Here is a 12893-nt window from a genome sequence, read left to right on the forward strand (position 1 = left end):
GGCAGTTTTAATTTCCCATTTTTCTTCCTTTCATACTATGTTTGCAATGATTGATCTCTTCTTCGCTTCCCCTAGATACCATGTGATCCTCAAAGACTTATGGCCCCCCTTCCATCCCTGGAAGATTTATGATTAATCCGTTCAGGCCCTTCTCTTTAAGATGCCCTTTATCTGCGACCTCCATCTTAAAACTGACGAAATCTTTGGAAAGTTTGCATATTATTCTGATTGTTGGTAACAGTGACAGCTTGAAAGATAATGGAGATGATAACAATGAACCCTTTATTGCCTGCTCCAATTACTGTTTTCCCCCAAATTGATAATTTTCTTCGATAGCTGATTTTCCCATGAGGTTGTAACAGGATAAATGCAAATTACATTCTCAGACGCATTATACGATGTGGTTATTGTTGTTTAATGTTCCCTTTGTCAACTATTAGAAGTGTTGGAAAGTAATACATTTTCCACTAAGTCTTAATTTTCTGCGTCCCATACACTTAACAAACAGCTTAACTCAACTCATCAGCTACAGCCTACGTCATCGGTGAGGCCGGACGATTAATGCATCTAGCATTAGCACTATTTGTGACGGAAACGAAAGTTCAAAATCGATTAAGTTGCTTTTAAGGTTCAGAATCGCTGCTCGGATGACGCCTCGGGAATCTCAGCATTATCGTGGCTCTGATTGACTTGAGGGGTTATTTTATTCTCAGCTTTAATGAACCAGCATCTTCTTTTGAAGCGCTCTTTTATCTAAATAAGAAATAAATGATGAGTTAAAGGAACACCCTTCTAAAACCAATTTTCTCGCTGAATCAAAGACAGGATAAAGATCATAAAGACTCTAATTTATCTGTACCTCACTATTTCTCAAGCAGTGAAAGAAGAAAATCGAGAATCCCTTTAAAAAGAGGAGAGACAAGTGAATTAAGTAATGAATAAACAAATGTATTCCTAAAAATTGTATTTAAGTTTGTTGGCCAGAGTAGCCACCAAGCGTTTCGTACTTGTTCACATATCAGTAATGTAGGATTGCCTCACTTGGGCCTTATTTTTTAGAATACAGTTCTATCACATAGAATAGACTCATAGTGACTCTAATTTCATAGTCAAGCAGAGCTAAGGCTACGAATATATTAAATGCAAGCGCGGAAGGACGTCCTTGCCTTGAGTAGGCTTTCATTCAGAGTTAAAAGGTGAGTCTGCTGTCTAAATATGAGTCTGGGTCACCGTTAGATATTGAGACCTTTTTTCATTATTCCCGACACTCATCATGTTAGAAGTACACTCTAACCTCTTCGTTAGAGTCGAACCTCTGGGTAAACTTAAGCTCTAAAGCACTTTACCTGAGCAGAGTTTAGGATTACAAAAATGTAGGAGAAGGCGACGTGTAATGGCAAAAGGAAACCAATCAACCACGTGAAACCCAACAATGGAGCTAACGCCACGGATGCGTGGACGCCAAGCCTGAGAGAGACCAAATGAATGCTCATTCTGAAAGCTGAGGCTTTCTTCTGAATTCTTATATCTATGCCCGCCCGCAAGAATTAAAGAAGACAAATATATTCGCTTAAATAAAAGGGAGTGAATGATCAGTAACGAATCACAATTAATTTTACCAAGGTATCACCCTGGTGTGTAAACCAAATACAGGGTGTGCTACGTGTTCATTTTCCTTAGCGCTCAATCAAGGTGAATAAATCTCAGGACAGTTCGTGATTACAAAAAGCTATTAGACGTGTTTATTTGAAATTCAGGCTCACCACGAAATTAATTGAAGACTGTATAAAATGCATTAAAAGGAGAAACAGCATTGATAATCACACCTGATCTGCTCAGCTTGGTTGTCTTTCACCTGTTAGATTGTTGTCATTTCCTTGATAACTCGCACAAGGATCGCTATGTTGATCTGTAGAATATAAAGTAGAGAAATTCAGATTCATGCAGGTTTCGTTCAACGTTGTCGAAAGAAGATTTTCAAAGACTCATAAAGAGGAGAATATAATTAACCTTGGGCTAGGTATTTGAGATTAGTGGAGTCATATTCGTGGTAGAAATTCAATCGGTGGCCACTTACAATCACCGTCAGTCCAACAAAGGAAATAAATATCCAGATGATATTGTTAGTGGTGGACATCCAGCAACTTAGATTAGAGAAACAAAAGGCATCAGGGGTCTAATTTTCGTTTTCCGTTTGGAATAAATATCAGTATGAGTGTTTCAAACCAGATTGTAAAAAAAAAGGTCAATAAAAAAAAGACGAATCATGCATTATTTCTAAACATGGACAGACAACGAAACAAGTTGAAAGGACTTAGAAAAATAGTGAGGGGGGGTGGGGCGCAGCGGCGTAGGGGAGCTTGGCGAGCTAAGTAGGGTGGAAACTGCCGACATTAAGTTTGGGATAACATTTTTGTTTTCCATGTCAAAATATATGTTCCCCCCCCCTCTGTAGGCTTCGATAATGGTCTAAATTATACGAGGAAGGGTTATAGCAACCCCAGGGGAACTATTCCTTTTTTTTTCTGACTTTCACTATCCCCACCGAGGTTTCTTACTTACAGACTCTTGAAATTTTCTGCATGGGATATGAAGTAAGTAAACATTCAAACTAACTTTTTATCGCGGACAAAAGTTTCCAATCCATCTTTCCCTGCAGCAATACCTAGAGATACCGCAACTATAATTGCAGGAACTCCTGAAACGAAAGGCAGAGTGAAAAAGGCATTATAAATATGGCCTAAAAGCAAGAATGATTTATGGTTATTGCATCTGCTCAAGCCAATGACTGTACAAGTGAAAGTTTTCAATTAACCGACGCCAATTTGAATTTCCAATCCAAGGGTAATGTTGTTCACTCTTGAAACCCTTGGTTTTCGGGTGTGACGCTTTTGCAACAGTGCGAATTACAAAAAAACTGAGTGTCTTGAGCCAATTTAATCCACACTAGTGACACTCTACTGAAAACTAGGTGTAACCAGCACCGAAAATATTGTACGCCTTCCTTAGTTGATGAACAAGATGATTCAGTGGTCTCCCAAAGGCGCACCTCGTGAATATTTAAATTAAACACATACTTTTTTTCAGGGCTGTTGATATTTATAGCTTTCCTGATATCTTTTGCACTCTTTAACCTTTACTTCCGCTTTAAAGCCTATTTTTTTCATTTTTCGGCCAATCAAAACATGATATTTTATTGATTACATACTTTATTAACAAACACATGTTTGACTAGTAGTGTTCCTTACCCCAGCAGCAGCCATGATAACGACGGATATCATCAGTGATGTTGTACAGCTTCACAACAAATAAGTAGATATAAATGCCTTCGACCAGCATCCAGCAAAAAGCGACCATCACGAAATACTGCTCGAGAGCTGCCACAGAAACACAAGCACCCTACCAAGAAATGATCCGAAAGGAAAACAAATGAATTTGTCAGCTATTTAGGAACGAATTGGGCCGAAAATAAGTGGTAAGCATAAACAAGTCACCTTGTTTCCTGTGGCGTCAATTCCAGCAAAAAAGATGATATGTCCAGCCCCAATGCAGGAGGTTAGACTAACCCGTATGTGACACAGAGGTGAAGCTCTGTCTCTAAACAGCACCAAGTCAATAATAACAAACAAACAAATAAAGGGATAACCAAAGTTAATTAATAAGACAACATAGTGAAATTGAAAAAGCAGGAACTAAGAAAAATAAGGTAATGAAGAGTAGATAAATGAATTATACTTACAAGAAATTCACTTGCAGCCTATTTCAAGCTCTATCACACCTCGATAAGCTTACAACTCAGGCTTTCAAGATCTGATAACTTTTTTCCCATTATTTGAAATAGAGATTATCCCCCGCGATTCAATGAACTATCATTCTGAATTAAATGTACTTACGTGAGCAGAAGATAGCTGATAATTGTGAGAAAGATTCCATTGAGAGGTAAAGCCATACCTACTCGCGTAAGGAGAGTCAGTGCTTTGTCATGCAGGTCCTAATTGAAAAGTTAATAACTTCAAATCTCATTGAATGAGAAAAAATTCTGGTTATCAGAATTAATATACAAATGCGATAACCTTTAAAACTTTTTGTACCTTTTTTGAAACATAATTTTTTGAGCAAATAATAATCTCACATTTTCGTCACCATCTTTGTCAGTAAAATCCATGAGCACAGCAGAGTGGGTGAAGTGATTGCACGCGCATTCTGTAAGGGAATGGGATGTCGCTCTTGTTTGACAACCTTCGCTTGACCAACTCCCAAAGCTGCGTGGAAACAGAAAATGAATAAAAAAAAAAAATAATAATGAAAATAATAATAATAATAGGAATGTTAATAGTAAGAATAATACAAATGATAACAGCAATAATAATATTAATAATAATGGTAATAATAATAAAAGTAATAAGAGCATGAATGATAATTGATAAGAGATATAAAGCTAAAAGCTAAAAAAAAATTATAAATTGAAATTCCCTTGTTCTTTCAACCTCTCCCATCAAAATCAGCAGAAATTTCAGTTCACTTGACAGACTGCTCTAAAGCTCTCTCAAATTCGTTAAGGTTCAGAAAAAATACTTTTGTTTATGAAGAAAAGAAAAAGGAAAAAAAAAATCAAAAGCGATGGACTACTTCTCTAGGCTGATGTATTGCAAATGTCGTGCTTACTTGTCTTCCGAAAACCTCCAGAATACGCATGTTCTCTTCTTTCGGCCAGCCTAAAGGGGTTGTAATTTGCAAAGTATTGTGTTCAATCATCGTAAGGATCCAGTGCCCATCACAGTCCTGTGGCAAAGTATGACTATTACAGAATATGGCAAGTTGATGACCGTTCGCCCTCGTGCTCTTTGTGTTTTTGTTGAGGTGTCGAAATGTAATGATAAGGGTTGCTAACCTGCTAGTCAAGTCTTAGGAAACAAACATCTTTTAAAAGACCGCGGCTTTTTGCTACTTTGCAGCGAAATCCGCAACAACATTAAGGAACAACTTGAAAAACGGAAAGGATAAAAAACAAAACAACCCAAAGTAAACAAGCAAGCAAACAAAACAAACAGACAATAACATCAACAACAACAACAAAAACACAACAAGACTGAAAATATTAACAAAAAATACTAGTTATTACGAGGTGCCTTTATTGGGACATTTTTGTAGAACTTCCCTAAGTGGCCCTTTAAAATTTCAAGAGAATACCAGTTGCGGTCAATGTTTGTGATTCCTTGACAAAACTAAAATTTTCGATTTTGCGATATGCTGAGCTTCAGATCATTCATTGACGAGAAAGGCAACTCTTTGGAATTGCTTAAAATTATTATTTCAAAAACAGACGTTTTGATGCCAGCGTAATAAGGTGTAATTAAACAATTTTGGATACAAACTAAGTATTTTCCAGGATGGTGACGAGGAAGATTGAGAATGACGCGTCAAAAAAGTCTGGAGTTATGGATAACATGAGAACGGCTTAGGGATTTTGTGAAAGAATATTGAGGGTCCTTGGGATTCAAAACGATTTGTTTCCCATTTGGCCAGTCTTTAAGTGCTCAATGAACGCTTATTAAAGAACGAAACAACAACAACAAATGCAAAAATAGCAAAGTAAAAACATTATATAAGAAACAAGTCAATCGCTGATGTAGAGGGTGAGACAAACATTAAAATTGCAATTATTATCTTGATATATAAACGTTACCTGCAAGGCATTTTCATTATTGACTGAAATGTTTTGGTGAAAGTTGATAAAATCCTTTATCTGAAAAATAACAAGTTGTACTGTTAGGTGTTTTAAACGGCTAAGAAGTCTGAGAACAGGGTTCTACCATCCAGAAACATTTGAAATTGGAAAATACTCGGTTAATAACTTACCCATGTGATATCTCACATGAAACAGACAAAGAAAAAAACCAGAACAGACCAATAATCAAGCAAGTAATCATATAAGCAAAAAACAAAAACAAAAACAAAAACAAAACAAGCAAATAAAAACAGACAAACGTGGAAGCAAAAAAAGCCTATAAACCTACCAAACTACCTAAGAAGAGTGTAACAGCTATGAACCCGTTTAATAAAGAAAAAAAACAAAAGAAAGGAGAAAAAACAAAAACAAAAAACCAAACAAAAAAACACAAACAAAACAAATTTAACGTTTTAATAGAGAAAAAGATCCAAAATACTTGCAGCTACACCATGGTAATGATACTATACCAGTTTAAACACTTTGCCGGTTGGAATGGTTCTGCTGCAATTCTGTAAGGAAGAGACGATATTTTTAATTTTTTATTTTTACACTTGATTGCAAAAATGTTGACCCTAAAAAATCGTAAGCAATGAACGATGACACCCGACGGCTTTATTGGTATACATGTGTATGATATAATTTGGATATATCAACAAATTTGAAATGGTAAATTGGTCACCGTAACGATTACAAAAGCTGACGTTTCGAGCGTTAGCCCTTTCGTCGGATCGAGTAGAGGAATTGTGGGTTGTGTGTGCTTTTAAAGGCAGAAAATGAAGCTACGTTATTGGTGGGAACATGGCAACGACGAAGGGCTAACGCTCGAAACGTCAGCTTTTGTAATCGTTACCGTGGCCAATTTAACATTTCAACTTTTTTGATATATCCAAATTATTTCGTTACTCCCACCGACGCAGCCCCAAACAGTTTCTTTCGAAACTATCAGCCTTTATTTATGTGTATGATAACTACAATTAGATGTAAGTGGCAAAGGATATAAGCCATTCATGTCTTCCTAAAAGAAAAGAGCCGTTTTAAAGAGATATTTTCAAGAATTATGAAAAGTGAATTATTGTGTATGTACAAGAGAATAAGATTTCCTCTTGTTATGCATTTGTGCTAACATTTCCTATAAAGCCGTTGGGTGCCAGCTTTCAAGGATCATCATTGCTTTTCAGGTGTCACCGTTTTTTGAGTCGCGTGTGGAAATAGCATAAAATCAAATAAAACTTGTTTAGAAAGTAATAGGCAAAAAATTTCTCACCAAGGTCTCTTGGTCTGCGGTTGTCGAGCGTCCCGAGGTGAAACCAGGAAACATCCGGGAAAACAAAGAGAATTTTTAAAATGGTAAAGTGGTGCAATGCCGATAAGCATTTCTGCAGGGAGAGGGGGATTTCAAATGGCTTGCCTGTACGAGGGTTAAGCCATTGCAGAGAGTTTATCTGAAAAATCGATAAAAAGGCAGAGGAAATTAAAGAAACTAGTCTGTCTCCTCAAAGCTACTTACTTGAGATCACACTGATGCGAAACACAAATGCTCTGCAGGGCTCTACACAAAATGTAATATTCCCTGTGCCATTAAATTGATTTGAAGAAAGCTTTCGAAACACTGCCAGGCAGCGTCGGTGTGATGGCCCCTCTCCATCAAAACAGGACTGAAGTTTATTGCACCTCTCAGAGCAGGAACCGTTACGAGCACCGAAGACAAAAGGAATGCATTTTATCTTGTGCCATTTGCGCGTAAAAGGTTCTCTGCAAGTGCACTTTCTTGGCTTCAAGAGTTGAGCAGTCTCGCACTCATCATCTGAAATGAATTTGAAAGGGTAGCAAAGTAATTATAAAGTACAAATCGCTTCTTAAAGAAATTGTGATTTGCAATTCAAACGACTCGGTGGAATTTTTAACTACACAGATTGCAAGAAGTGCCTACTCGTTTTGATAATTAATTACTCACAATTACAGTCCGCTTCTTGAAAAACTGTTCATAGTGTCAGTAGTACTTACTTTGATAAGCTATTGCCCAACAGCTCTGACTAACTATGATATAAGAAATGAAAACATAAGAGTTATAGTTTTGATGATAATAATGATAAGGACAACAGTGATTTTAATAATTACAGTAATGATAACATAGGTAATAGTGATAAAATGTCAATAAATATAGAGGTGACAAGGAATAAATAAAACCACAGTGGTTTAACGTAGTGTGCACTCTTATGAACAACGAGGCGCAGCGTGCGATAAAGCTCTATCGAATTTCGTTTTCTTTTTTTTTTTTTTTTCCACCTTAATTGATATCAAATAAAGTCAAATCTTTCAGTGCATGACACTTTGCGTAACACTTTGATACAGGCAGCGGCAATGTGGCCAACCAGATTGCAACATCACTAACAATTGTGTTTAAACAATAAATAGATAATCGGCTGATAACGTCTGGATCTAGTAGGTTACTCAGTAAAAGTTGTACTGATTCAGTTTAGTTTAAGTTTAAGTTTAAGTTTAAGTTTAAGTTTAATTCATTCGCCACAGGAATGGCAGGAGAAAGGAACAGAACTCTCGTTCCAATTGACACCTAACCCCTTTTTTACCCACCCATCCCACCCCGGGGAGGACATCTATCATACAGTAATCTCGTGTGAGGGAAATTGACGTCTCCTAACCCAACCCTGCAGGAGACGGGACCTCCATTTATCGTCCCTATCCAAGAATACTAGAAGGTCTAACCATTTGCAAATATTAGTACAAAGGCAGCACTTTCTTCTCAGTTATTTAAAGACCCTGAGTGTTGGTCCGGTCGGATTTGAACTCACGACCTCCCGCACAACAGTCCGGCGCTCTACCAATTGAGCTAACCGGGAGGCGGTTAGGCGGTTCAGCGGTGGAACGTAATTTTCCTCGCAGAAATCTTATGGTTTCGGTTTGATCTACATGTTATTAGTAAAGTCGTGAATCTTACGTAAGAATTAACCTGACACCTGAATTTATCTCTGTCTAAGACTTCCCTTTCGAGCAGACAAAGTAAAATATCTAAAAGTTCCCAATTTCATCTTCTTTTGGACATAATTGTTTAAAAAAATGTTTTTATTATGTGGAAAATAGCTGATGCGTTGATCGCATAATTTCTTCAAATTTTGATTATTCATGAAAAGCCAAGATGCTCGTCATCTTGGGTACTAATGAAGTATCAAACTGCCTTGCCTCGCTTGTTTTAAAAGCAAGTTAACTTATAGTATTATTACAGTTTTTCGTTACTCTTTAGAATAGAATTTTGAGAAAGGAAACTATGATATATGCCCTTTTCATTTTCTTTTTAGCTTTTTGATTTTCTGGTTGAGCGTCTTTAAGCTCAGCTCGAGCATTGATCCTAAACATCTGTTTGATGCAGTTCAAATGAAAGCGAGAGGAAATTTACATCGACCACTTCTAAAAATTTCATCTTATAATTTGTCGAAAACCCTCTTTCGTCGTACAGAACGATGAAGACGGTGTTGCCTCTATACAGTGTTGCTACAAAATGGTACCTCCTCACAAGTTGATTGATATACAGCAAACAAAGGGGTATAACGACAACACTCATTCTAGAATTTTCACGCTGTAAAGTTATTTTTAATAAGATATACCGTAGCTTTAGTAGCGTATTCCGTTGCAATGATGATCATAAGGTACTCACCACTAAAAATTGTTTAATTCCACGCTTTTATCATCTCAGTATTGATTTGTAAGTGTAGTATTGATCCCGAAAAAAAAAACAATTTTCCCATATATTTGCATAACACTGTTTGTTGTTATAGAACTTTCACTGTCAAGAATGCAGTTTCTACCCGAATTAAATTTACAGAATTGGAGGAAGGTAATTACTATATACAACGCCATTTTGGGACTTTCCTAGAAATGATTAAACAGTTCAAAAGTGACTGTTGCCTCTTAGTTTGGTAAAATGATAATGTTGATGACAATACTCACTAAGAACGAACGCCACAAGATGAAATGGGCTTGCCAAACCATACAGAACTTTGTTCATCATTGCTGGTCTTACTTGACGTAAATGCAATGTGGTTAGATGAGACTTGTATCAATCGATTTACTTACAAAGTATCATCAAGATGAAACTATGTGTACTCGATGCGCATATGATTGTTACCGTATGTTTTAATTCGCATTTTATTCCGCACTATCGATTTTCACCTGCTCTTATATTATTTCAAACGTTGCAACGTGCGCTTGAAATACACTTGATATTAATAAATGATTCATGGACTATCAATGCTTTCCATTTATGTTCGAAAAAGCAATGAGCTAAAAATACGCCACCTATCACGTCCTACTTCCGCGACGTACGTACGTCTCAGTCAAATTTACCATGGCATCTCCAAGATGGCTGCAGATAATAACAGCTCCCAGAGTTCTTCATCTTTCGCCAAAGTTAAAAGTTTTGATAGCTTTCGTATATATAAACCATCAGGAAAATTTTAAAAAAGACAAAACAAAAAAATTCACGGTTTTTCTCTCAACTATTTGGCAGTCTGGAATTTTTCAGTTAAAGGACAAACTCTTGTTTACATACGTGGCTTTTTCTGAGCAGTTTAACATAGAGGAAAAATGGTTTTTAAAACTTGTAGCAAACAAAGCGGTGTGGAATCAAAACCGTAACTATATATTAAAGAAAAAGGGAAAAATGGTCAAGGATATTGTTGTCATTTTCACTGAGTTTTCATCACAATTGGTTTCACTCTGTAATTTCTAAACAAACGACGTGGAACCTCCTCTTACCTGGATGCAGTTGATTATCAAAATAAGTTGAAGAAGATGGATAGATAGACTCTCACAGCAAGTCTGAAACGCATGACCTTCCGAGTATAAGCAGTTTATCGGGCAAAGAGTTTTGTGTTATACTTACGGTTCCGATAATGAAACAGCTACACGGCTCTTTATGTCAATCTTTACTGCGAACAAATTCTCTTTGGGAAATAAGGCACTGTTCATTCATAATTGCACTAAATGACCCATTTGCTCTCAATGGCTTGTCTGGCATTTCTCCCATTTCTCTGCTGCTTGGTCATTTGTTCAATTATGTCAACAGGGCACTCTCACACAGATCCTACCGTTTAAAGTCAAGAATTATTGTATATTTCTGTTGATATTTGGAGCTTCTCGTACTTTTCATAAAGCTCTACTCGTATTCCATAAAATACATTAATACACCTTAAATGCCTCGTTCCTATATTCCCTGAGGAATTAAAGGATTCTCAGATACAATGAAATATATGAAGTTCATATATTTTGAACTGCGGTATTAGATACGTATGATGCACGATCCTCGCAGTAGATAGCGCTATTTAAGCAATAGCGAAAATCAGACCTGAAAAAAATCAGGCCTGTACGGGATTCGAACCACTGACCTATTCGCTATTGCTTAAATAGCGCTATCTACTGCGAGGATCGTGCATCATACGTAAAGGAATCTCGTTAACCTACCGGCCCCGACAGTTCACCTGGTTCAACATCCACCAGTCATTTAGATTTTTCTTCTGTTATTTTATTGATATTAATAGCCACTGACCATATATATCGAAAATCCGCCGACAGTTGCAAAATTTTCTAATTCATTTACATAATTTTTTTCTGATAGAGCTTCTGAGGGTGAACCCCAAGACGCACCCACCCCCAAAGCTCCACGAATTTGATGTGCTGATGGCATAATCAAAGATTAAAAAAACTGCTATTGGCCCTGATGGGTTGCCTTTATGGGTTTGGAGGGACAATTGCACAATTCTCGCTCCTGTGGAGACTGCCTTGTGGAAAAAAAGTCTTTCTCTTCTTACTCTTGGCCGACAGCTTGGAAAGAAGCTAACATCAACCCCCTCCCAAAAGTAGACACTCCTGCTCAACGTTCGGACTTTCGATGAATTAATGTAACCCTAGCTATAGCACGTTGCTTTGAAAGAACTGTGTACCATCATTACAGTAAAAACGTTTTTGAGGAGAATCTGACGGTCACACAATATGCCTATAGGGAGGGCTGTAGCTGTACTGACGCCTTGATTCAAATACAGCATAATTACTTGAGGGCACTTGATGATAAGGATTGTAATTATGTTAGGCTTTTCGCAATGGACTTATAGACTTTTCGAAGGCCTTTGATAATGTAAAACACTCGTTAGTGGGGGAAAAGCTAAAGGCTCTTCATCTCAATCCTTATCTTGTCAACTGGCACTTAAGTTTTCTAATGGATTGCGAACATAGACTAATATTTAAGGGTTTTAGCTACAAATGGCATAATGTGAACAATGGAACAACCCAGGGTAGTATCAGTAGGCCTCATCTTTTCAACTTGTTTATCAACGATTTAGCCGTTAGGGATAGTGACCTTACCAGCGTAGTTAAATATGCTGACGACACTACCTTGCTAGTCAAAGTATGTAAAAATGAAATAGATCTATCTCAAGAGGTTGTCAATCAGTTTTTGAGTTAGACCCAAGATAATGCCATGGCTTGTAATCCCAAAGATTGTAATGAACTAATGATTTGTAAGAAGGTTGCTCGTGATATAGACAATGTGAACAATATAACGCAAGTTTCTTGTATAAAAGTGTTAGGGGTTATTTTACAGAATAATGACAGGTTTAATGAGTATATTAAGGGTAAGATACAGGAGGCCAATAAGTGTCTTTATATTATAAGGTGTTTTATTACAACTGAAGGTGTTTGCGCAAAGAGGGATATCAACAGCCAGATGTAGATTACGTTTTTAGATCAATTGTTTTGCCTAAACTAACGTATGGTTTAGCTATATACGCCTCCTCAATACCTGAATTAACAACGGTCCAGAATTTTCTAGAGCGCTGCTTTAAACGCAAATATACTTCATACCAAATTAATATAATTATATAGTGTATTGGAAGAGGTTGATAGCTTACTATTCAAGAAGATCTCCAGTAAGCCCGGTCACCCTCTGTACCCTTCTCTCCCTAAAATGAACGAAAGCTCAGCGCGCCTCCGAGTTCCTAGTAGTCAGCTCCTTAGGGTTAATACCCAGCGTTTTAAAAAAGATTTCTTTTTTAATAGGCTCTTTTTTAAATATCGAGCAGCTATCTAATGTAATGTCTTATATTATGTAATATTGATAGCCTTGTAAATATGTTTATGTAAATTCTCTTGTTTT

General features: G+C 36.9%; 1 protein-coding gene across 4 annotated transcripts; it reads right to left on the reverse strand.

The window, feature by feature from the left end:
* Positions 1 to 391: 391 nt before the first annotated feature.
* On the reverse strand, positions 392 to 9932 carry LOC111345770 (adhesion G protein-coupled receptor L4). Of its 4 annotated transcripts, XM_088750992.1 has the most exons (17): positions 9695 to 9932; positions 7736 to 7768; positions 7239 to 7535; positions 6996 to 7009; positions 6199 to 6240; positions 5687 to 5746; positions 4666 to 4715; positions 4133 to 4262; positions 3894 to 3991; positions 3495 to 3597; positions 3249 to 3399; positions 2617 to 2698; positions 2078 to 2144; positions 1827 to 1909; positions 1347 to 1467; positions 860 to 901; positions 392 to 753 (listed from the first exon to the last, which is right to left on the reverse strand). In XM_088750992.1, exons 1-14 carry the CDS (start codon positions 9753 to 9755, stop codon positions 1859 to 1861), a joined length of 1239 nt encoding a protein of 412 aa, XP_088607118.1. In that variant the 5' UTR covers positions 9756 to 9932; the 3' UTR covers positions 392 to 753; positions 860 to 901; positions 1347 to 1467; positions 1827 to 1858. The 4 variants fall into 4 exon arrangements, with proteins under 4 accessions (XP_088607118.1, XP_088607120.1, XP_088607119.1 ...); XM_088750994.1 differs by lacking the exon at positions 2078 to 2144; XM_088750993.1 differs by lacking the exon at positions 1347 to 1467.
* Positions 9933 to 12893: the final 2961 nt, after the last annotated feature.

This window comes from Stylophora pistillata, chromosome 2, assembly GCF_964205215.1.
Source record: "Stylophora pistillata chromosome 2, jaStyPist1.2, whole genome shotgun sequence".
NCBI lineage: Eukaryota > Metazoa > Cnidaria > Anthozoa > Scleractinia > Pocilloporidae > Stylophora > Stylophora pistillata.

Bases quoted from the DNA above. Each gene is read 5' to 3' on its own strand.
- LOC111345770 (XM_088750993.1), bottom strand. From the start codon at position 9,755: ATGATGAACAAAGTTCTGTATGGTTTGGCAAGCCCATTTCATCTTGTG. The intron at 5,747-6,198 runs GTATAGTATCAT...GTTATTTTTCAG, and splicing joins CCGGCAAAGTGTTTAAACTG to ATAAAGGATTTTATCAACTT. The intron at 2,145-2,616 runs GTTAGTTTGAAT...CTCTAATCTAAG, and splicing joins ACTTTTGTCCGCGATAAAAA to TTGCTGGATGTCCACCACTA.